This window comes from Eretmochelys imbricata, chromosome 1 (assembly GCF_965152235.1).
Source record: "Eretmochelys imbricata isolate rEreImb1 chromosome 1, rEreImb1.hap1, whole genome shotgun sequence".
Taxonomy (NCBI): domain Eukaryota; kingdom Metazoa; phylum Chordata; order Testudines; family Cheloniidae; genus Eretmochelys; species Eretmochelys imbricata.
In genome coordinates, this window is record NC_135572.1 from 234,534,803 (window position 1) to 234,559,445 (window position 24,643).

General features: G+C 42.2%; 1 protein-coding gene across 3 annotated transcripts in view; it reads left to right on the forward strand.

The window, feature by feature from the left end:
* Positions 1-24,643, forward strand: part of SMC1B (structural maintenance of chromosomes 1B) — a 65,874-nt gene that overhangs the window by 35,079 nt on the left and 6,152 nt on the right. Inside the window, exons 17-24 of one of the 3 annotated variants that reach the window (XM_077807440.1) lie at positions 4,808-4,953; positions 6,192-6,339; positions 7,328-7,374; positions 8,115-8,193; positions 10,051-10,207; positions 12,092-12,246; positions 21,557-21,708; positions 21,954-22,023. In XM_077807440.1, coding sequence (XP_077663566.1) covers positions 4,808-4,953; positions 6,192-6,339; positions 7,328-7,374; positions 8,115-8,193; positions 10,051-10,207; positions 12,092-12,246; positions 21,557-21,708; positions 21,954-22,023 — 954 coding nt within the window. Of the gene's footprint in view, positions 1-4,807; positions 4,954-6,191; positions 6,346-7,327; positions 7,375-8,094; positions 8,194-10,050; positions 10,208-12,091; positions 12,247-21,556; positions 21,709-21,953; positions 22,024-24,643 lie in introns of all 3 variants that reach the window. The other 2 variants (XM_077807442.1, XM_077807443.1) reach the window with 2 other exon arrangements.

The following is a 24,643-nucleotide window of genomic DNA, read 5'->3' on the forward strand; positions in this document are numbered from 1 at the left end:
GCATAACTGAGCATACAGAATGGCCTCATATTTTTGTATGAAGTAGTTTTTAAAGTTGACTGTACATGTAGATACTTTCTTTGTACTTGGCTTTTCTTAAAATTCACTCTTAAAAAATCGTGAGCATATGCAGTAATAAAAAGTTACACATTCATATGCAATTAGCATTATTTTATCCCTTTATATTGATAAGTTGTCTATCCATGCGAAGCAGTGAAAAGGAAAGTGATGTTGCAGTGTGTTAAATAAAAGATATATTACTTAGATGTTTATCCCACATAAACCTGCTCCATAGTGAGAATGATGCCAGGTACATCTCTATTTTCCACATCTTTCCATTAAAGTAAATCAAATTATTAAAATACAGAGGAAAGGTATATTTCTGGAGAGGGGAAAATAATTTAGCATCAAAATAAAATTTTTTCAAAGAGTTCAAAGCATATATTCCTCTTTTGTGATTAAAATCTTTTCCCCTAAAATCTGATTGCATGGGCTGTGAGTAAATGGAAGTTTATGTGTGAGAAGGATGGAATCCTCTCTCCAATGCTGAGGGAATTTTGGGAGACTATTACAATAGCCCATGGACTATAATAGAGTTCACAGCATCTGTGCCCCCACACTCCGTTTTGGTGGTTTTGGATAGTGGACCCATGTAGTCATGAAGCTGCTGGCCATGCCCCCACCAGTGTCTGCTGTGGACAGGGCTGTCTCTGCAGGCTTTCCATGAATGCCTTCTTCCCAGTGCCTTTTAGGCTTCGTCCACTCTTGCTGAATTCAAAGACAAAATTCCTATTTACTTCCATGTTGTAGGGTAAGGGTCTTTGTAATCATAGAGAATGGGATGCTGTTTTAATTTTATCAAAGCAAAGAAAAAGTATCTGAAAGTTCTTTGAGTGTGTGTTGGCATGGATCCTGCTATATATTCTTTTTTCTAGCAATGGGACCACTCATGCATCCTTAGCTTCTTCATGCTCCCATACAAGAGCGTAAAGGTGAGGCAGTTGTGACCCTCCCTTAGTTCCCTCCTACTGCCCGTGGCAGCAGTGTGGAACCTAATGTGTGTCTGTCTTGCTCATGCTTTAATATTAGCTATTCTCATCCAAACTTCATAAATCTTGTGAAGATTCTTTAGAACAGCCTTCATTCTCCTTATTTTAAGAAATTGGAACAGAATAAAACCCAAGCTGATTGATTTTCTCTGACGCAAGGTCCCCCTCTACAGGTCCTTGTATGAGGACCTGAAGGTGGTAGACTTAAAACCCACAGGCCTCATGCCTCACTCATTTTATCTTATAACATTGATTCCATTTGCATATGGGCACATCAGGCACCTGATCCCAAGCAGGTGTTCTGCACCTCATTCTCCACTTGCATCAGGAGTCAAATGACACAAAAGACTGAACCTCCATCTCCTGGAGCAGTCAATGAAGGCAGCATCAGAATCCCTGGGGGTTTGAGGACCCCCATACCAGTGAAGCATGCACTGACCAGGTGGGTGATGCCTAAGAACGGAGAATTCTGGGCTGAGCAAAGAGCCAACACAACATCCATGGCACTGGATTCACCTAGACCTTCAGATCATGCCCTACACATTGAAACAGGGCACCGACTGCAGTCACACACAGCAATAGGGCAGAAGCTCATGGCAATGCTCAGTGTCCACTTACGTAGAGAGTCCCAGTAAGATATTGGGGGATAACCCCCCTCTTTCCCAAGCCTCAACCGTCACTTAAGATGAGTCAGGAAAATAACAGAGTGCTACGCAGCAGACACCATTGGTACCAGGCTGGATACTGAAAGCGCCCCTACATATGCACTGGCACTGGAGGAACAACTGCGACCTGTGCCAGATCCATACCCAGCACTGGAGATATCCCTTGGTACCAGCACAAGCCTGATACTGCTGGCGCCTTACCCATTGGTGGCATCTATGGAGGAGATAAAGCCATCTGTCCCCTCTGACTGAGCGGAGAACTGTCCCAGATAAGATCCATCAGCGGATTTCAGGACTCCATCACATCAGGATTGGCACTGGTACAACCACAATAACCTCCAAGCCACCCATATGTTTACAGGATGCTGCCCTGACTGTTCTGGAAATACTGAGGCCTACCATTCCAGGTGTCGAGAAACCACTTGCCTCTAACAAAAAAAAAGGAAAAGGTGGTCCTCCCCAGTGATATCACTGTCTCCAATAATACCTGAGTACCAGGAAGAGTGGGACCCAGAGGTATGAATGCAGCAGCAGCAGCAGTCTTCTTCCAAACTCTTGCCCCGCAGAGGACCTGTCTTTGTCAACTCCAGATGAAACAATCATTTCAGCACTGATGCTGATCCTAGATGATTTTAGGGCATTCTAGGAGCTCCTGATACAGATCAGACACCTTGGAGACCAAGAAATCTCAATTTTTTTTTTTTTATATATCCTGTCATCCCTGGGACTAGCCAGAATATCTCTTCCTAGAAAGGAGATCTTTAGATACAGAAAGAGTGCTGTGGTAAATGCCAGTCACCTACTGACTATGAAATGCATAGAAAAATGATATCTAGTACTGAAGGAATTGAGTATTTCTACTTGCACCTCAACCCCAGTTCCTTAGTAGTCCTGGCTGTCCATGTTCACCAGGAACCCAACAAAAGAAAAGGATCCCAAAAGACTTAACTGTTTGGGTGAAAGTCCTCCTCTGCTTCATTCAAGCTGCAAGTGTCAAATTTGCCAGGTTGTCCTAACCGAGTACAATTTCTTAATATGGGATGGGATGCCACTCAACAGACCCTGCCTCTCCCCCCCGCCCCCCCAGAAGAAAGAATAGCTTAATTACCTTGTTACAGTGGGCCAGGGGGTAACAGAGTCAGCTCTTCAGGCTGCAGTGTATGTGGCAGATACCACAGTCTGGTCCATGGCCACAGTCTGTTACCATGTAAATAGCATTCTGGCTTTAGGCATTCTTCATGAAGTGCAAGCCATAACTGAGGATTTACCATTCAAAGGATCAGAACTATTTAGTGAGAAAATAGCACCCTGTAGTTGCTAAAGGACTCAAAGGAGATGTGGAGGTCCCCAGGAATCTGTATGCCTCCAGTGTACCATCATCGATCACAACACCAGGATAGGCAACAAACACCTCCATATCCCAATCAGTCTAAAAATCTATAAAAGTACGGAAGAGGTTGATAACTCTTCTCGACACCAGCCGCACACAGCACTGCATTCATGCGTTGGCAGACTTGATAGTTTGGTTGAAAGCTGCACTGACGCTAGTCAACTGAGCAATCTCTTGAGCACCAGCCTCCTCTCGTCCCACAAGGCATGGTTGGACATCACCACTAACAAATGGGTGCTAGAGGTTGCCACATGCTTATACCATCCAATTCTTCTCCCTACCCTCTTCCTGTCTCCTTTCTCATCCCTCTTTAGGGATCCTTCTCATGAGAGCCTTTCACAAACAGAATTGTCCTCGTTACTCTGGCTGGTAATAATAGGAGTTACCTCAGGAATACAGGGGAAGAAAGTCTATTCACTGTATTTTCTTATTCCAAAAAAGAAGGGTTTTTGGACGTGTCCTATACCTGAGGAGGCTCAACAGATAAATATGCTGTCTCAGATTCAGGATGGTAATGCTTGTGTGCATCACTTTGAGGTTAAGACTGGTTTGTGACTTTCAACTTGCAATATCCATACTTCCCTAGTACCATCTACCTGGCTCATAAAGTACCTCAGATTTATAGGGGGACCAAAGCATTATCTATACAGAGTCCTACCCTATGGACTGTCCATGGCACTGAGTGTATTCACAGGTTGCCTAGCAGTGGTAGTGAGATATCTAAGGAAATAGGCACTGCGTGTCTACCCATACCTAGATGATAGGCTGATCAGGGTCAAGTCCCAGGACTGAGACCAAGACAGCTCTACATTGAATCCTCTCCTTGCTCTCCTAATTAGAGCTTCTAATGAATTATGAAAAATGGTCTCTCATGCTGTCGAGCGTGAATAGAATTCATACTCAACTCATGGTCAGCGTGAGCATACCTGCCAGAAGAGTCCTTCAGTAACTTGTGCATGATAACTCACACATGCCTGGGACTAACAGGACACACATAGGTGTGTTCCTGCGTGATGCTGCTTGCAGATTCCTTCTGTGGCCATTAGATTTGTGTACTTCCCAGCCAAGCATCATTTGAGCACATTGTTCGTGGTACCACCCCAAATCTTGTGAGCACTTAACTGGTGGCTGGATGCTTCAAATGTGAGAATAGAGGTGTCCTGCTTGACCTCCTCTCTAACATAGACAGATATTATAGATGTATTAACCTTTATACATTTATTATTATTTTACACAATTATTATAGATGTGTTTTAACTTTTTTATATATTTTAATTTCTTTATATTTTAATTTGCTATACAAAATAAGAAGAAATGCTTTTAAGACATCATGTGGTTTCAATCTCTACAAAACTATTGGAAGGTAGTTTATTGGCCTTTACTATGTATTAAGGTAATCCTTTGAGATTAAGACTATATATGCTCTCAATAAAATTCTTTTGGATCTTTGTTTAAGAAAGTACCATGAATAGCTCACTGGATATATAGGAATCTATGTAGTTGAGTATTTTCAAGTGCAATAGTTTCACAGCATGAATAGCTTTATAAAGAAACTGACAGCTAGTTTGTTATACCAATGTAATACGGTATAAAGGTTTTAAACTTTGATTCCCTTTTGCTATATAATGGCATATGCTATATAATTAGACTTTTAAAATAAAAGATAACATAACATTAAGAATATGAAATTATTTTTTATGCAGGATGAGGAAGAATTTTTACTAATGGTGAATGAAATAATGGAGGAACAACAGCATCTTAAGGATAGATTAATAACGCTCAAAACAGAGGTTACAAAAGCCCAAAATGAAGTTGAGGAATCAAGGAAGAAATTATTAACCCTTAATAGGTAATTACTAACTGTATTCGGGTATAATAATTAGTTTAGTAATTTCAAAAGAGGTCAACACTTCAGATGCTTGGACCTTTTGTGGGAAGTCAGTTGTCATATTGGATCAGGCCTGAGGTCAGTGTAGTCCAGTGATCCAGTCTCCAGCAGTGGTCAGCACCAGATGCTACAAAGGAAGGTGTACGAACCTGTAGTGGGTAGATGTGGGATAATATGCCCCCCACCCCCATTAGGTCTCATCCTGGTCTCCCATAGTTAGAAATAGTTAAACCTTGCATTTTTGATTAATGTCTTCTCGTGATTTTTAGAATTTTTTCTGTTTGCACAGTGCTACACTCAGTGCCTCTCAGGTATTGCATATCTTGAGGGAAATACTAATTATAAACTGCTTTCTTGTCCTGCTTCTGCTGCTAAATCCTCTTCTGTGGGAATGGTTCCTCCTTTAGTTTAGTCCATCTTGTCTTCATCAATCCTGCTTAATCTCTGTGCATATATTCTCTTTTAGCGTCTCCTACTGAATCAATACATGATCATTATTAGCCATACATTATCAGCCATTGTTCAATCCAGTGACTCGTCCTTTTTGGGGATAAACATGTATGTGTTAGCTAAGAAAATTTGTGAAATATTTCTCATAGTATACTTTATTCATGAAAAAGTTCTAAGAATTCATAATTTCAATACTCATCTATACAGAATATATTGTGTAACAATAATTATGATAAATTAGTTTTTGACTGCTCACTATTAGGATTATTACTTAGCCACTTATATTTTTACAGTAAATTGATTAGGTGACCTTGAATTGTATTTCAAGTAATGCTAGGAGAAGATACTATATCAGTTCACGGTTTGAAGGGAAGAAATCTTCATGAGCAGAAGTATGGGCTGTGATTGTAGTTGATGGATAGTAAGTGTGTGCTAAATTCTGAAAGCTTGAACTTTGATATACCAAGACTGTTATTTTCCGCCCCTCTGGTATTGGTAAAAGAATCCATGTTTGAAAAATGACTTTAACGGTCTGCTTAACTTTAATTCCTTCTTGGTGCTAATGCATTATATAGGACTTCAGATCATTACAGTACCAAGTAATTACCTTTTAATGGATAATGTAGACTACAGTAGAGAAATACTTTGGTTTCTATTAGTACATGCCTGATTGGTTTCCAAGTTGTATAGTTATATAATTTTAATAATGCCAGTGTTTTAACCGTTTCATACCTTTTGTATGGTTGCAGGGAAATGGGTAAGTTGCAAAAGGAAGCTATATCTATTGAAACCTCTCTGGAACAGAAAAGATTAGAGAGACATAATATGCTTCTTGAATGCAAGGTCCAAGATTTGAGAATTTCTGTCTTATTGGGGTCACTGGATGAAATCAGTGAAGTAGAGGTACTGTAGAAAATACTTATGAAAGATGTATTATAGCAGAAAACATATTCCTGAAGTAAAATGTTTTTTTTTTCCTAATGGCTGACTGTCCTGGTTACAAAATAATGTAAAATAATATAGGCACTGGCCAAATCCATCATTATGCAGCCAGTAGAAGGGGCTATCACACATTTTTACACGCAACCACATTGGCAACATCTTATTGAAAATAATAAAAGCTTCATAATACAAAGGCATTGCCCTATCAACATTGCAAATAAACATTTAAGAGGATGCATAAAGACAAAACTATTATTGCAAAAATGTAAAACCTAGGGGCTTAGATAGAAAATAATTCAAATCTGAATTTCATCCTATTGAGGACTCCTCCTTAGATGATATTCTGACATTTCTCCCCTATCCTAAATATGAATATTCTCTAAATCTGAGCTTCCTTCCTCCAACAGCTATAGAAATAAAGTCAAATAAATTAGAAATGGAATATACTCTTAGGAATACTTATGACAGTTTCAAGTCCTCCCTCCTCACTTTCACAGTGGGCAGGGCCACTCAGAGGATTTTGGGAGTCTAGGGCAAAATCTGAAACTCGGGGCCCTCCACCCTTCCAAAAAAAATCACCACTGGGGGGAGACTGGTCAGGGGGTTGGAGGGCTGGGTCCGGGGGTTGGAGGGCAAGCTCACCCTGCAGTGGCAGCTCCCGCTCTCTGTTTGAGAGGGCCTCCAAACCAAGTGACGGTGAGACTCCGTGCCAGGTTGCAAAGCTACTCTGTTTCCCCCCCTTCCCCCCGAAACAGGTGCCCCAGGGCAAACTGTCCCTCTCCCTGCCAGGTGGCTGTGTCAGCAGGATTGCCTCTGCCCTCCCCCCAACTGCTGTGAAGACTAAAACGTCTTTACCTTTTTCTCAGGAGAGAGAGTGAAAGGGAGGAAGGAAATTTGCAAGAAAGCTCCTCTGTGTGAGGATAGGTAGAAATGGGTGGGAGAGGAGGAAGGAAGAACAAGGGGACAGGGGCATTCAGTGGAGAGAAAGGGGTTTGGAGGGTACTCATGGAGTGGCTACATTGGCGGAAAGGAGATGGCATATGGTGAGAGGGGGCTGTGGCTGTCATGGAGTAGGAACAAGGTGGATAACTTTGAGGGGACGTAGTAATGTGTCACTGATGTGTGGAATATGGGAGGGAAAGTAATGGGGTACTGACAATGAGGAAGATGGAAGCAGCATGTGAGGACTGGGACACAGCTGAAGTCGGTAATTGTTGACCCAGGCTTGCAATGAGTAGGAGGCAGTCTGCTTGTGTTCCTTGCCCAGCAGCCTAAAAAGAAAGAGAGTGGTTTATTTTTTTCTAAGGACAATTGACTAGAAGGGGTGTTTTCTGTTGACTGATGTCCCTGGGAGCCTTTCTTGAAGGGGGATTTTAAAACTCCCTGGAAAGCCCATTCTGACAGACCAGAAATGGAGTTAGTCCATTTTAAGTGCACTCTGGACAAATCCACTTCTGCTTTCATGTTAACCCCACAACTGCACGTGCTGGATTCTTCAAACTTCATAGAAAGACAGCATTTTCGACTATTAATACCTCCTTCTAATCAACTAGTAAACCATAATGTTTGATTACAAAAGTGTATTAAATTAGGAAAGGAAAAGTTGCTCCATTTTTCTCCCTCATTCCATGTCATGTAGACTTTGTTCTTTTTAAAAACTAAGAAGATCACTATATTTCTGAACTTAAAAGCCCTTCATCTGTTTTACAGCTGGGAACTGAAGCAGAAAGCACTGAGGCTACTGCAGATATCTATGAAAGAGAAAGAGCAATTCAGATAGACTACAGCAGTCTAACAGATGATCTAACGGTGAAGCCATTTGTTTTATTTACTTTATAGTACTATATAATGACGATTTCATGCATTCTTCAGCATAATCTTAAACAAATGTTTTGACTGAAAACTAGTAAGCTTGAGATTTGATAGCAGCCATTTCCTGTTAGACATCATGACTTTTTAGCATTAGTATATGTGCATTTTATCGATCAGAATATTCCACTTTACAAAAAGTGCATGCTATAATTTAAAGTTAAGTGCAAATCTAATGGAGGAGGAACAGAAATTCCAATTTTCCTTCATACTATTGCATTCATGGGGCCCTGCAATAGAAGTCACATACCTGGCCACAGAACTTTCAAGAATAGTGTTTGGCAGATAAGGGCCTTGTATCAGTTCCCCGGAGCCTTGCATTCCATAGACCAGTGGTTCTCAACGGGGGTACACGTACCCCTGGCAGTACGCAAAGGTCTTTCAGGGGGTACCTCATCCAGATATTTGCCTAGATTTACAATAGGCTATATAAAAAGCACTAGCGAAGTCAGTACAAACTATAATTTCATACAGACAATGACTTGTTTATACCGCTCTGTATACTATACACTGAAATGTAGGTACAATATTTTATATTCCAATTGATTTATAATTATATGGCAAAAATGAGAAAGTAAGCAATTTTTCACTAATAGCATACTGTGACACTTGTATATTTTTATGTCTGATTTTGTAAGCCAAGTAGCTTTTAAGTGAGGTGAAACTTGGGGGTACGCAAGACAAATCAGACTCCTGAAAGGGGTACAGTAGTCTGGTAAGGTTGAGAGCCATAGCTGTAGACCAAGGATATAAATACCCTGTCTTCTGTAAGAATCCTTTGGATCATCTGTTCATCTTCTGGAGAGGTTGCAGAACCAGTCTTTCCCTTTCTCCGTCATGTTAGTTTTCATGAAAGAGTTGTAAATAGTTAAGTGGAGTGGCTTAGATCGCTGAGTGTATTATGCACTCAATCTTTTTTTATGTTCTTGTTCAAGATGACCAATCTGTTGATAAGAGTTAAGATACTTTTCTTGTCCCTCTATATTCCCTACTGTACAACGGCACAAAAAGGGTGTTTTATATCTCAGGGAAATGTGCTCAGGCCAATCTGCAATACCTGCAAGACCTTGCCCCAAAGATCTTTTTCACAACTTGCTACTGCAAGAAGCTGTAGTAGTGAGTCTGGAAGAGCTTTTCCTAAAAAATTCTCCCCTTGCACAAGCAATGTGGCTGCTAATCCTGCTTCAGAATACCAGGCTCGAAGGAGTTGGTCATCGTTTTGTAAAGGTCTTTTATAAAGATACTCAGGAACAATCAAAATTGGTTCTGAGGGCTAAAGATCCTACCTAGCTCTTCAAATAGAGCTAAGGAAAACACTTTTACAGTATCAGAAATTCTTCTTCTCCAGCAGAATTGCAGGGAATGTCACCCAGAGCTCAAGTTGCTTCACATAACAACAGAACTGTTTGGTTTAAGCCTTATATGGATTGGATGTCGTGGCCTGTCTAAGGAGTTCAAGGCAGAATATTAAGAGACCAGACCTCTCTGCTAGGAGGTGTCATGCTACCAGATGGAATTGATTTAAAAGGTTTTCTCAAGGCAGAGGCCTTTGACCATGCTTCTTGTCCATTTTATTTCAGTTTAAATTATCGTGAGGACATTTAAAAAAAAATGTTTATTCCTGACTATTGCCAAGGTTTGTTCGGCTGCTGTTTCTGCTTACTGTGTCCTGATGTAAGGGACACGTGGTATTTTTCCATCTGTGGTGAACCAGTTTGTATAGGGCCCTCTTGTCTGGGAACCTGCTGATTCTCTTCGCAAGTAATCCCCTTTTATGGCTTTTTGTCTTCTACTTAGGACCTACAGTCTGATAAAGAGATTGAGGCTCATCTGACACGACTGCAGCAGCAAATAGTATCCAAAGAAAACGTTTTATTCAAAACAGCTGCACCAAACCTAAGAGCATTAGAGAAATTGCAGACGGCTAAGGACAAGTTCCAGGAATCAGTAGATGGTAACACTGAATCTTCCTTATTAGTAACCATTTCTGTGAAAATTTTCCATCCTGCATAATCCTTATGCTGAAACCGGTCCTATTTTTTATTTTTTTTTATTTTTTACTCCTTTCACATATTTGAGTATTTCCTTTGTGTTTGTATCAGAGACTTACTACTAGAGGCCCTGTGTTTTTCCTTAGTTACACTTTTATACTGCCATTTCATATTAATAATCTTATTTATAAAATGTTGCATCTTATTCCAAATTATTTCTTTAAAATTTTGTGTTCCATCATTAATTCTGTTTGTATCTCCACCAAAAATATCTTTGTAAGCAAGATATAGTATATTCCTTGATAAGAGGTTTTATTAAATTTCAGAGATGACTGATTTGCTAATGTCAAGGTTCCTCCCCCACTCTGAACTCTAGGGTACAGATGTGGGGACCTGCATGAAAAACCTCCTAAGCTTATCTTTACCAGCTTAGGTCAAAAACTTCCCCAAGGTACAAAATATTCCCCCAACAATATTGTTGTCCTTGGACTGGCCGCTACCACCACCAAACTAATACTGGTTACTGGGGAAGAGCTGTTTGGACGCGTCCTTCCCCCCAAAATACTTCCCAAAACCTTGCACCCCACTTCCTGGACAAGGTTTGGTAAAAAGCCTCACCAATTTGCCTAGCTGACTACAGACCCAGACCCTTGGATCTTAAGAACAATGAACAATCCTCCCAACACTTGCACCCCCCCTTTCCTGGGAAATGTTGGATAAAAAGCCTCACCAATTTGCATAGGTGACCACAGACCCAAACCCTTGGTTCTGAGAACAATGAAAAAGCATTCAGTTTCTTACAAGAAGACTTTTAATAAAAATAGAAGTAAATAGAAATAAAGAAATCCCCCCTGTAAAATCAGGATGGTAGATATCTTACAGGGTAATTAGATTCAAAAACATAGAGAACCCCTCTAGGCAAAACCTTAAGTTACAAAAAAGATACACAGACAGAAATAGTTATTCTATTCAGCACAATTCTTTTCTCAGCCATTTAAAGAAATCATAATCTAACACATACCTAGCTAGATTACTTACTAAAAGTTCTAAGACTCCATTCCTGGTCTATCCCCGGTAAAGACCAGCATATAGACGGACACAGACCCTTTGTTTCTCTCCCTCCTCCCAGCTTTTGAAAGTATCTTGTCTCCTCATTGGTCATTTTGGTCAGGTGCCAGCGAGGTTACCTTTAGCTTCTTAACCCTTTACAGGTGAGAGGAGCTTTCCCCTGGCCAGGAGGGATTTCAAAGGGGTTTATCCTTCCCTTTATATTTATGACATAGTATATTCCTTGATAAGAGGTTTTATTAAATTTCAGAGATGACTGATTTGCTAAGAATTTTCTGCTAATTTCCTTAGAAGAAGCAATCCATGTATCAGTTACCATATCTTTTCTGGAGCTCAAAACACAAACATTACTGCAAAATTAGTGGCGTGCTGTAAGTAACACATTACTGAGAGTGCAAGGAATTCCACTGCCACACCCAAATATAGACTTATAAACTGCTATAGAGTTTATCCAATCTAAATATACAACTGTGAACAACCTGTGCTCAGGCAGAGCTCCATCTCTTCACACATCAGTCTGGTCTTGTGTAGGGAAAACTGGAAACATCCAAACAATTTTCTAGGTTTTCAGTCTCAGTAGCTGAGCGCTGGGAGCAAACTTAAGACATTGCCATGTTGCTCATATATACACTGAAGCTGTTTTCCGTTTATGTTGCAATACAGATTTCTCTAGTAAAATGCTTATTAGCTAAGATATGGATTACTAAGAGAATTAAACTAATTATAAGTTTATTATTGTGCACTTTCTGCAAAGCTGAAGTTCAATTATTCTTTCATAGCTTTTGAGGCCAGCAGAAGGGAAGCCAGGATATGTAGGCAAGAATTTGAACAGATGAAAAAAAGAAGATACGAGCGTTTCAGCCAGTGTTTTGAGCATGTCTCAGTAGCTATCGATCAGATCTACAAGAAACTCTGCAGAAACAGTTGTGCTCAGGTGTGTAATGTTTTCAAGTACTTGGTTTAAAAAAAGTGTACTAGCTTACTTTCCCTCAGTTGGTAATTGGAATTATAATACTGAAAGTTTCATTAACTAGAACAGTAGAATTCATTCACTTTTTTTTATTTTTTTTAAACTCTCCAAAGATAGGTTATGGTTTCAGTCTTGGACATGAAATTTATGCAAACGGACTGGAAGACAAAGATCATTAGGAGAATCACAATTATATGAAGTGAAGAAAAGATAGTATCTACCAGTCTGCAGTTACCTACAGCTTTCTTTTGTGCAAGAGAGGGATGGAATAATGCGTTCACTCTTTTGGGAGTTTATTTGATTTTAATATCACGAAGGATGCGTAAAGTATATTCATTACTTTTGGTTTTTAAAGGAAATACTATTGGTTCACAGATCTAATGGTGGGTATAGCAAACATCCAGAACATTCAGATATCCATATAACCAGTTAACAAGACTATTTTAGATATCTGAACCCTAGCATTTTTGTTTTAACACTCCCTACACTTCTCTAAATAAATGTGGGGGGGAACCACTCTTACATATACCCAGTTCATATCAGTATAATTAGTTCTATAGTTCTTTATAACAATTGCTCCTCTGTATTAACTCCTCATCAGTCATCTAGCATGTACTTCTGAAACTTCTAAAAGCAAAATATTACCAGTCTTTCAAAGTAAATTATAGGAAATCTCAGACACAATTTGTGCATATCAAGTTCAGCAAATTTTTAAGTATTTCTGCAGATGAGTTCAAGTTTTGCTCCATACCACAGACACATTTCCCACACTTATTCTCCCTCAGAAAGAGCGTGAGAATTGAATTGTATACAGGAGATCTAACAACATAGATCTTCGCAGTGATAACAGATATATCTTCTTGTGCCCAACATACAAGATATCTTTTCTGGCCTCCTAAAACCCAAGTTCATACCCTTTCTTACTGAAGGAGGCCAGGGAGTTAAAGTTGAGATCACTCAGCAGTGTTAACCTCTGTGCAAATTTATACCAGCAGCATAGCAGTTAGCAGTCCCTTACTTGTATTTTAAACATAGTGGGCTAGACCCAGCAACAGATGTACTATAGAGAGTGAGTTAATTTATACAGTCTTTTGTATGGCTGTTTTTAAAGAAATGTTATAGCCATTTAGCAAGATTTTACTCCGTCATTTGTTTTAAAAAAAAATTAGTGCAAGACAGATTAGAGGTATGGCAGAGATTGGTGATGAACTAAAACATAAGAAATGTGTTTAATTCCTGCATACCTTCATAATTTAGCTGGGCCGGCCAAGTTTAGGGGAAACATAATTATTATAAACAAGTAACACTGGTGAGAGAGCTACTTTACCTGGTAAGTTTCAGAGTAACAGCCGTGTTAGTCTGTATTCGCAAAAAGAAAAGGAGTACTTGTGGCACCTTAGAGACTAACCAGTTTATTTGAGCATGAGCTTTTGTGAGCTACAGCTCACTTCATCGGATGAAGTCGGAAAGGCTTTGCTTTGTCTGCCTTATCCTGATCCAGGAGCTGGTTCCTCGAGAGTTCCCCACCAGCAGGGAGTCTGACAGCCAGGCTGCAAATGTCTTGAAAGATGAAACAAAAATTAAGAGAGCCCGTCAGCAACCAGAGGCAGTTACATCAGGTCAGCAGCCTGGCACAGGGAAGCCATAAGCAGGACCAGCTGAATCTACCATTGGCAGAGCATGGAGTGGCTGAAAAGGCCATTTGCGTGTATGCCATCCCACGGTGCAGGTCTCATCAGTCCCACCCCTATCCCCTCCCGTCAGGTCTCCTTTCCTTAGCCCTAAGGGAAGTCCGGAATTCTGCATGGAGAGGAGAAGAAAGGAATCTCCCTCAGGAAGAAATTCCCTCTTAGGCTACAGAGCTCTTGGATTTGGCATGAAAAATGCCTTTACTGTAGAGGCTGCCATCTTGTAAGCCCCAGGAAATGGCTGCAGTGTCCCTTACAGGGATTCTGTTCACACTCAAAAGATAAAGAGATGCCTGTTAATGAAGAGCCCTGCAAAATTCTTCCATCTGACTCAGGTTCCTAGTCTCACCTCCCCTAAGGAGTAAAAATTAAAGGAGAAAGGGGTTCAAGAAATCACCTCAAACTTAGGAGAATACTGGCCTGTTTTTCTATGGACAGCAGTTCCTCTGACTGATCACCAGAGAGTGCCAGAGCTAATGGCTCTTCACAAGATTTTAAATGTGGAAAGAAAAAGCATGGTAAAAGGAATATAAACTATTTACATCTGGTTCTTTTTCATCTTCCTCCTCCATTTCATTTTCATTATGAGCATTGCCCTCCCCCCCGGTAGAAAATCCAACCTAAGTCCAAGAGAGAAATAAAGAAGTCAAGGATCACCTTCACAGGAGGAAGGTTAATTCAGTCTCAGAGTCTTTGCTGCAGGATGAAGTGAAGCAAGAGGATCTTTTGCCAACTGAATTATTTGAGTTTTGGATGAGCTAGTGAGAAAAAAATGGTGATGGAAGAAGAGACGACTAGTACAGAAATTACAAAAGTTTTTTCCCCAACTTGTTCAAAATCTGAACCACCCGTTCCCCTTCGTGTCTTTTGGGGGAAAGTAATTAAGGCTGAATGGGAAGCACCAGCAAAGTCTGTGAGATTGTCCAGGCATGCAAAAAAATATTCTATAGCATGCACCATAGCAAAAAAGCAGATTGTGTCTCTTCCCACAGTGGACAGAGCAGTTTACTGAAACTAGTCAAAGACATTGCTATCCCAAAGGAGAGGGACTTTTTTTCCCCAAAAGAACCCAATGACTGCAGAATGGAAATATCACTGTGCCCTAATGAGGCTGCATCTTCCTCTCTGAGGGCTTCTGCTGCAGCACCATGTTTTGCAAGAGCAGTACTCACCTAGACAGACAGTTTGGCAGTCAGGGGTGCTAACTGCTAAGAAATCACTTCAGTTAGGTTCAGAGTTAATGAACATCTTAGTGCCTTCAGCATTCATAGCTGATGTAACCAGGGGTGCTTCTGAGGTTTTCAGCACATGCTATGGCCTCCAATGTGGCACCTCTGTTTAAGATTCTAGAAGGGCGACAGACAAGTCAAAATCACATTAGCAGCTTCAAAATATTCAGAAGGTTGGTTATTTGAGGAGCCATTAAACAAAGTGGTACTGGATTCTTCAGATAAATAAAAAAATACGTTACAAAACTCTCAACTCCAAATCTGGGAAAAGGGATAGCTGGCTTTATTTCATGTCTAAATATTCTTTTTTTGGCTGTTCCTCTAAGTATGGAAGGCAAGACTACAACAAAAGCAAATAGAACAAGTCTAAGCCTGGAAAGGAGAGAGACCAGTCTTCCTGCAGTGTTTCCAACACTAGAAACAATCCATGACTACAGTCAGGAGAGTTCTGACGAACAGCACCTAAGGGGAGGACTGTTAAAAATTCAAGAACCAATGGTCTGTCTCCACATTGGACAGATGGGTGCTGAATGTGGTTTGACAGGAGTACATCATAGAATTTTGAAAGACTCTGAAGAATCATTTTCTCTCTTCTCCAGTATCTTCAAATCTGCAAAATAGGTGTGATCTGTAGTCTTTAGTATATTATCTTTCGGGAATCTGTGTAGTAGAGAGAGTTCCCAAGGCAGAGATGTTCTCTGGCCACTACTCAGTTTTTGTTTCTGGTACCCAAGAAGTCTGGGGAGGACAGAGAAGTATTGGAGACCAGATTCAGTCTGGAAATCTTTAAGTCCATAATGGTGACCAATGAGGGATTACCTCACATCAGTCAATTTGAAAGAGACCTATCTTCACATGCCAGTTCACCAGGTGCACAGGAGATTTCTGTGATTCACTCATGGGACTGATAATTTTCAATACAAAGTGCTGCCTTTTGTATTGTTATCTGCGCCTCAAGCATTCACAGAAGTCCTCAGTGTTCTGGTTGCTATTCTCAGGCAAACGGGGATACAAATACACTCTTTACTAGACAACTTTCTAATCAGAATCCTGTCCAAAGAGAGATCCACTCAAGCAGCAGTCCAAACGTTGCAACAGCATGGATTATAGTAAATTTTGGAAAGAGTCATCTTCAGCCATCTCAGTGCCTCATTCATCCTGGAGTGTTGATAGACTCAGAGGCCCATCAGATCTTTGTCAGCCAAAATACAGAGCAAGATCAGATCAGCAGTTACCCTTTTGAGGGCATCCTAGGCACCCTAATGAGTGTTCTAGGGATGATCATGTCATAATGAGTTTTGTAGGAATAGTGCCGGGGCAAGAATGAATGTGAGGATTCTCCAGAGTTTCCTGCTGTCCCTTCCCTGCTGTTTTCTGACTTTTCCATCTCAGAAAGTGAGCATTCTATCACTCGTATTGAAATCCCAGGATTGGTGGATGAGCCCAGATTGATTCCAGGAAGGTTGGCCATGGCAGAGCCAGAGAGATCTTTCATAACAATAAATGTCAGTCTGGAAGGATGGGGAGCATTCTCTGAGAAGTCGGTGGCTGTAGGGACATGGTTCTTCTTGGAACTAAAGAAGAGCGTACATTTTCTAGAGACAAGGGCAATAAAGTATGCTGTTCAGCAACGCCCCAGCATTACCGAATGGTGGTCTTCTGGTAATGGCGGACAATGTCGGTGATGGCATACATAAACCATTGAGTGGAAGGGGAGAGGACTTAGGTTAAGGGATCTACAAAAGGAACAGTATCATTGCTGCAGTGGGCAGAGGCTCATCTACTGTCTATCAGGGCCTTGCATATCAAGGGCATCCATCCAACAGTGGGCACCAGAGCTCACTCAGTACGTGGGCAGAGAAGGGGCATTGAAATCTGTAAAACTGCAACTTGGTAAACATTGACTAAGTTTTACAAGATGGATACTCCTCTTCAGATGATGCAGCCTTTGACAGGTGGGTCTTGCATGCTGTGGTGATTCCTTTGGGTAAGGGAATCCTTTCTCTGATATTTTGTTCTCTCCCTAGGAATTTTTGTCATTGCTGAGAATATCCCACACTGAGGATCTGTGGACCTATCCCTGAAAGAGAATGGGAAAATTTGTGGCAGCTTACCTGAAAATTTTCCCTTCTTCAAACAGATCTGGCCCTCCCTGAAAAAGGCCGACCTGTTTTAACTCATGCTTACAGTTTTCTGCAGTAGTTAAAATTTTCTTGTTATTCGTAATGTTCTCTTGTTGAATATTTTTTGCAAGATGAGAGATTTGGTTTTTTAATTTCCTAGTCCACAGGACCTAGCTATGGAAGCATCTTGAAACTGAGATGGTCTACTGAAGGTGGGGACAAGTCCCTCGTCAGCTGTCCACCTAGCTTTGTTTCTGCCCCCTGCAGGTACAGACAGGCAATAACCCATTGCCAATCTTTGGCTCTTTCCCTTCAAAGAAGGGAAACTTTTCAGGTAAGCAACCATGAATTCTCCCAGTTTGAGGAAGTTACTGCTAAAGTAAACTTTGTGACAAACCTCTGGAAAATATCTGTATTCAGTTCTGTCAAAAGCCTTCTCCGTCTCCAAGGAAGTCAGCTAAGCCTGGAGGCCTCTAAAATGCCTAAAGCAGGGATGTGAGGCAAGTATCTGGTGTTGAGCAGTGAGGAGCAGCTGAAGATAAGACATTCTGATGCCCTGAGAAGAAGAGTGTACAGGCAAGAGACAAAAATTTAAGACAGAAGCCTAACATTTATCTTCAATAGGAGAATGGAGCAGTCAAAGCCAGAGACTTCATGGTTTTAGTATGAAAGAAATAGCTAAACTATGAGATCAGTATGTTATTTATATTTGTAAAATTCAGTCAGTTTCATTTCAGGTTATTTAAATTTGGTGGGGGGGAGGGGGCAGACTGAGTGGGCAACAGTTGTAGCACTGCTTGTGCCACATAACACATCCCTTTATATACGTCAAACATTCATATTCTGGGATAGAGTACTCCTGGAACCTTGGAGTTTTATGCCACCAGACTGGATTGGATATCATCTCTGTCACCACGGCTGCTACTCTGAAACCAGTCTTATACCAGAAATTTCTTTAGATGAAAGTATATAATACCTTTCTTCTAATAGAGCTACGACACTAATGGGAAGTTTTGTCAAAACCCTATGGTCCCTGCAACTTATTCACAAATTAGTTTTCACTAACTTAAGGATAGAAGCTGTTATTTTATATGGTTCTCAAGAAGTTCAAGGAGTTATTAAAAGGGACATCCCATTTTAGTATTTATTTTGCTATCTGTCATCTTATGCTGAGTAGGAAAGGTTAGCCCAGTCTGTTCGATTTAATTGCTAGAATTAGTATTGTGCTACATCTATTTGTAGACTGGTGTCATCTTTTGAAGGAATCTCTCTCCTTTTATGTGCTTTGTATACTATAGCTCATGTGCACAGAAACCTTGCTTATGGTAGTATCCTTCTCCTTCTATTAAGAAGAATATGATCAACTCCAGTTTGTCCCCAGAGTCTCTTTATCTCTCATCCTTTGTTTGCCTTGTACATAGTTTGTTTACAGTAGTTAGTCAGTAAGTAGGTGTTAAGTAGTGTTAGTGAATTAGAGTTCCAGTGGTGTCTTAGCCCCAGGCGGTGCATGCACCGGTCTCCAGGTTTTAAGCCTTGTTCTGCCTGCAACAGACCTTGGCCCATTAGCAACCCACATAGCAGCTGCCTAAGGTGCTTGAGGGAGTTGCATGTAAAGGACAAGTGTCGTATTTGCAAGAATTTTTGTCCTAGAACTCAAAAGGAGCGCAACCACCTACATCCCTTCCAGTCAGTCTGGTTGCGAGTTACCTCAGACCGCTGGGTGTTCGGCATTGTATCTCTGGGCTACACACTGCAATTCTTTCCTACCCTGCCAGAAGGGCAAGGTGGTACAAATCCTGACAGACAACACCGCCGTGTTTTACATCAACAAGCAAGGCAGAGCCCGATTGTCAGCCCTCTGCCAACAAACTCTCCATTTCTGGGACTTCTGTGTGCAGCATGCCATTCATCTTTTGGCTGTGCACCTTCCCAGGGCCAGAAACATGTTAGCAGATCACCTCAGCAGGTCCTTCTCTTCTTGCCACAAGTGATCACACTGACCACCTCTGGATGAAGTGATCTTCCAAAGGTGGGGACCCCTCTTCTCCTCCCCCCCCCCCCCAGTGGTGGACTTGTTTGTGTCCTGACAGAGCATGAAGTGCCATGTGTTCTGCTCAACTCAGGGGATCAACATAGGCTCCCTGCCAGACATCTCTTTGCTCTAGTGGTCAGGGGGCTCTGATGTATGCCTTCCCACCAGTGCCCTTAATCCACAGAGTCTTCATGAAGATCAAACAGGACAAAGTGAAGGTAATTCTGATAGCCTCAGCTTGGTCTTGCCTGCACGGGTTCGGCATGCTGTTGGACCTTTCAGTGGCCACCCCGCTGCAGCTGCCTCTCTGGCCAGATCTGCTGTCCCAGAACCACGGGAATCTTCTGCACCCGAACTTCGCAGCGCTGAATCTGACAGCCTGGCTGCTACATGGTTGAATGCAGAACAGGAGTACTCAGTCCATTATCCAGCAGGTCCTGTTGGGTAGCAGAAAGCCCTCCACCAGGGTGACCTACCTGGCCAAACGGAAAAGGTTCTGGAGTTTGGACTAGGGTATCCACCCCGAGCAGGCCCTGCTGCAGTCATTGTTGGACTATCTTCTGCATTTCTTTCATCGATTTAAGGTCCACTTGGCCGCTATTTTGGCCTTCCATCCTCCGTTCCAGGGCAGGTCGGTCTTCGCTCATGACATGATGGTCCTTTTTTTGAAAGGTCTGGAGTGACTCTATCCCCACATTCCCTCCTTAGGACCTGAATCTCATGCTGTCGTGACTCATGGGTCCCCCCTTTTGAGCTTTTGGCTTCCTGCTTCATCCTTCTACTCTCCTGGAAGGCTTCTTTCTTGGTGGCAATAATGTCTGCCTGCAGTGTCTCTGAGATTAGGATGCTTACCTTGGAGCCACCCTGTATGGTATTCTACAAAGACAAGGTCCAGCTGTGACTGCACCCAGCTTTTCTCCCCAAGGTAGTTTCGCAGTTTCATGCAAGCCAGGACATATACTTACCCATGTTCTTTCCAAAACCTCATAAGTCAGAAGAGGAGTGCAAATTGCGCTCTCTGGATGTCAGGAGAGCTATAGCCTTTTACATTGAAAGGGCTAAGTTGTTCCATAAGTCGACGCAGTTGTTCATTGCAGCGGCGGACAGGATGAAAGGTCTTCCAGTGTCTGCCTAGAGATTTTCATCATGGATCACCGCCTGCATCTGTTTCTCTTATGATCTGGCGAAAGTGCCTCCACTGGCGATTGTAACCGCCCTCTTGACTAGGACGCAAGCCTCGTCAGCAGCCTTCCTGGCCCAAGTTCCTATTCATGATATCGGCAGGGCCGCTACGTGGTCGTGCATCCACGTATTTACGTCTCATTAGGCACTTACCCAGCAGGCCCAACACAATACTGGCTTCAGTAAAGCAGTGTTGCAAGTGAACTCCGAGCCCACCTCAGTGATATACTGCTTGTGAGTCAACTAGAATGGAATTGACATGAGCAAGCACTTGAAGAAGAAAAAAACGTTACCTACCTTTTTGTAACGGTTGTTCTTCAAGATGTGTTGCTCATGTCCATTCTATTACCCGCCCTCCTCCTACTCTGTCGGAGTTATCAGCAAGAAGGAACTGAGAGGGCGTAGGGCCGGCGTCGTCTAATATACCGGTGCGTGAGCACAGCATTCCAGAGGGCACCACTGCCAACTCTGTGGGTACTACTAAGGCAAAAATTTCCGACAAATGTGCACATGGGCACACGCACTCCTAGAATGGAAAGGACATAAACAATACATCCCAAACAAGAGTTACGAAAGACAGGTAACTGTTTTTTAACACTTTGCACGGGTGCTATTCGTTTTGTAACAGCCTATAAATATGAAAAGTACTTCATTTACTTTATTGTCCAAGTAAAATGAAAAAAAAAATGAAAAGTACAATGAGATTTTTTTAAGTGCATCTTTAATAATCTGAAATGATATTGGTAACAAAGACAAGGAACAGTGTTGAAAATATGACTAAGATGACAGTCTGCCTTAAATGGTGGTTCTTTGATTATGATGTCTGTCATATCCCAAAGGTTTCACAAGATTTTTCAAGAACCACATTTTTAACAATGTCTCTCTTAAATACAAATACAGTTATTAACTACAAATCAGCCAAAATGTCAAATTTAAACTTTAAAATACAAACAATAGCAACCCTAAGCTAAACATGTCACGTGTTTCAGTATTAACAAAATATTGGGGCATGTGTTTCAGGCATTCCTCAGTCCCGAGAACCCTGAGGAACCATATCTAGAAGGCATTAGCTATAACTGTGTGGCTCCTGGAAAACGCTTTATGCCAATGGACAACTTGTCAGGAGGTGAAAAATCTGTGGCCGCACTGGCTCTTGTGTTTGCAATACACAGGTAATATGGTGAAATAAATTTTACAATACCATCTTTTTACTAATCTTTGAGCATCAGTGGTGTGGAACAAATGTAGCATAGTATTATCAGAAGGCAGTTTGAACATTTATGTCTAAAAATGTATTTTACATTCCTATTCTGTTCTTGGCCTTACTATTTCTTGGTCAAAATTTTATGGGACAAGCTAAAACCCCAAAATATTAGTATATCTATATAAAAGTAATTGACTCTCTCTTATTTTTAAGTTTCCGCCCTGCCCCTTTCTTTATTTTGGATGAAGTGGATGCTGCACTGGATAACACAAACATTGGCAAAGTAAGTTATTCCTTCTGTTCTCTGAAATTAATTTACAGATAATCTAATGATATAGTGGTATTCTTTTGCAGAAGGGTAGTTGTTTAATTTAGGGAGGGACAAAGAGAAAAGTTCAGTAATTCTCTATTAGCATAAATCAAAACAGACTGCATGAGGGACAAATTTAAGAATATTTTGAGTGATTATTCCTGTGTGTATTCCACATGTGGGTACACATGCACTGTGGGACCGTCTGGAAATTTTTAGTAAGCAGTGCCCGTTGGTCTGCACATGCACACAGGTATGTTAGAGTTACTGTTGTTGTCATGGGGTGCTCCACTCACCACCGGTCTGGCGCCGCCTCCTCTCGGGATTAGCTCGAGGCTGACACACCCATCCATGGTTTGCATGACGTCGCTCTGTCTCTGATCTGCAGCTCTTCTTCTTCCAAAACCCTCAGTATCTCTTCTGTGACTCAGCCCTCTGGCTAGGTCACTCAGTGGTCCCTTTCTGGGGTAAAAGGTCCAACAGGGCCTATTTGCAGCCCTGTCTTTGGGCTCAGTTCACACAGTCCTTAAACAGGCCAACAGGGCCTATCCCAGTACCCTGGTCTCTCTCTCTCTCTCTCTGCAGCCCTCCCTGTGCTTGCTCTGGCATCTGTCCCTTTAGTCCTGACCCCAGCTTTCCAGCTGGGTCAGTTTTGGTTCAGCCCCCTTCCAGGGTAATACAATTTCCAGTACAGCCCCTTACTTGGGCCTGTTTAAACTCCCCAGTGGCTGTTGGGGGGGGGACCCAGGCCCACCCACTACTCCAGGTCCTGACCCAGGGACGCTACAAATAGCAGCCCCATGCTACTTCCTTTAGCCCTGTTGCTATTCCCTGGGCCACTTCCCACATATCTGGCTTCCCCCCGTCTCTGGGTTTGCCAGCCTGCCAACTCCCTCCACTCAGGGAGTGAATACAGCCTGTCTGTAGTCCTTTCTAGCTGTCCCTCCATTGCCAGCTACCTGCTTTCTGCCCAGCTGCGTCTGGCCAAAAAACCCTGCCTCTTCTTCCCCAGCTGAGTCTGTTTTCATTCATTCCTTCCTCCCCAGCTCCACCTCCAGGTGAACCCTTGTGGAGTTAATTAACCTGTCTAGCCAACTTAATCCCTTTTACTCTTCTGTGATGTGGATACCTCATCTCAGTTGTATTGCATTAAAAAAGAAATTCCAGATTTTTTTTTTTAATCTACCCTTAACTCTACCCATTGAGCCAGAGTATGATAGGGGTCTGAGATGTATAGTGATGAAATATAATAATATGCTGAATATATAGCCACAACTGTAATTTTAATGTACAAATAAATACTTGAAGATCTTAATGGAAGTGTATGACATGAGATTAATCTGTGAATTGTTGACATCATGATCTGTTCAGCAAGCCTCCAGTTTAGGGTCTCTAACCATCAGGCCCTACTTGGCAGATACAGATTCAACCTGTAGGACTCCATTGGCAAGTTTGAAGAGAGCCTCCCACAAGATTGGGCGGAGAAGTTCGCCACTGTAATAGATGAAGGCAAGGCGGTAGCCGGGGTGTCCTCCAGATGGCCTGGGATGCTACGGACTTGGCGTCCAGGATGGTCGTCATCTCTGCAATAGCCATGAGGCATAGCTCCTGGTTACAGACCTCCGGGCTGTCCCAGGAGATGCAATCCACCCTCCAGGACCTCCCTTTCAAGGGAATCGGGCTCTTGTTGGAGTTAACTAATGCTAGGCTCTACAGTCGTAAAGACTCCTGGGCCGTTCCTTGGGTCTACATACTCCTCAGCAGGCCAAAAAGCTGTTTTGCCCCCCTGCCACCTCTGCAGTCATTGAGGTCTTGGGGTTCCCCTCAATCTGGCTCCTACAAAAAGGACAAAGACGGGTTTTAAGCGATGCCACCGGTCGTCATCTTGTCAACCTGCCCATCCTGGTTCTTCCAAGGACCAAGGCAGCCAAAAGCAGTCATTTTGAGGATGTGCTCAAAGACTATGCCCCAGTGATTGCACTGGATCCATTCCCTGACCTCTGCCCTTTTCGGTCGGCCTGGTCCCATATCACCTTGGACCACTGGGTGCTTGACACTGTCTCATCAGGCTATACCCTGCAGTTTGTAGGCTACCAACCCTTCCATCCCCCTTCCCCGTCCCTCTTCAGGGACCCTTCTCATGAGCAACTCCTCATTCAGGAGGTCAAAAACCTGCACCTAGGGGCATGGAAGGAAGAGGATTCTACTCCTGCTACTTCCTCATTCCAAAGGCAAAGAGGGGCCTCAGACCTATTCTAGATCTGCATTGCCTCAACAGGTCTCTCAAAATGTTGAAATTTCATATGGTCTCCCTGGCCTTCATCATCCCGTGCCTGGATCCAGGAGCCTGGTACGTTGCCATCAATTTAAAAGATGCGCACTTCCATATTGCCGGGGCACCAGCATTTCCTCTGTTTCACATTGGGCCAGCGCCATTGCCAATTCACAGCGATGCTCCTTGGGCTCTCATCAGCTCCAAGAGTGTTCACCAAGTGTATAGCTCCAGTGGCCGCTTATCTGTGATGTCTGGGGGGTCCAAATGTACCAATACCTCGACGATTGGTTGCTAAGGGGCCAGTCCTCGGATCAGGTG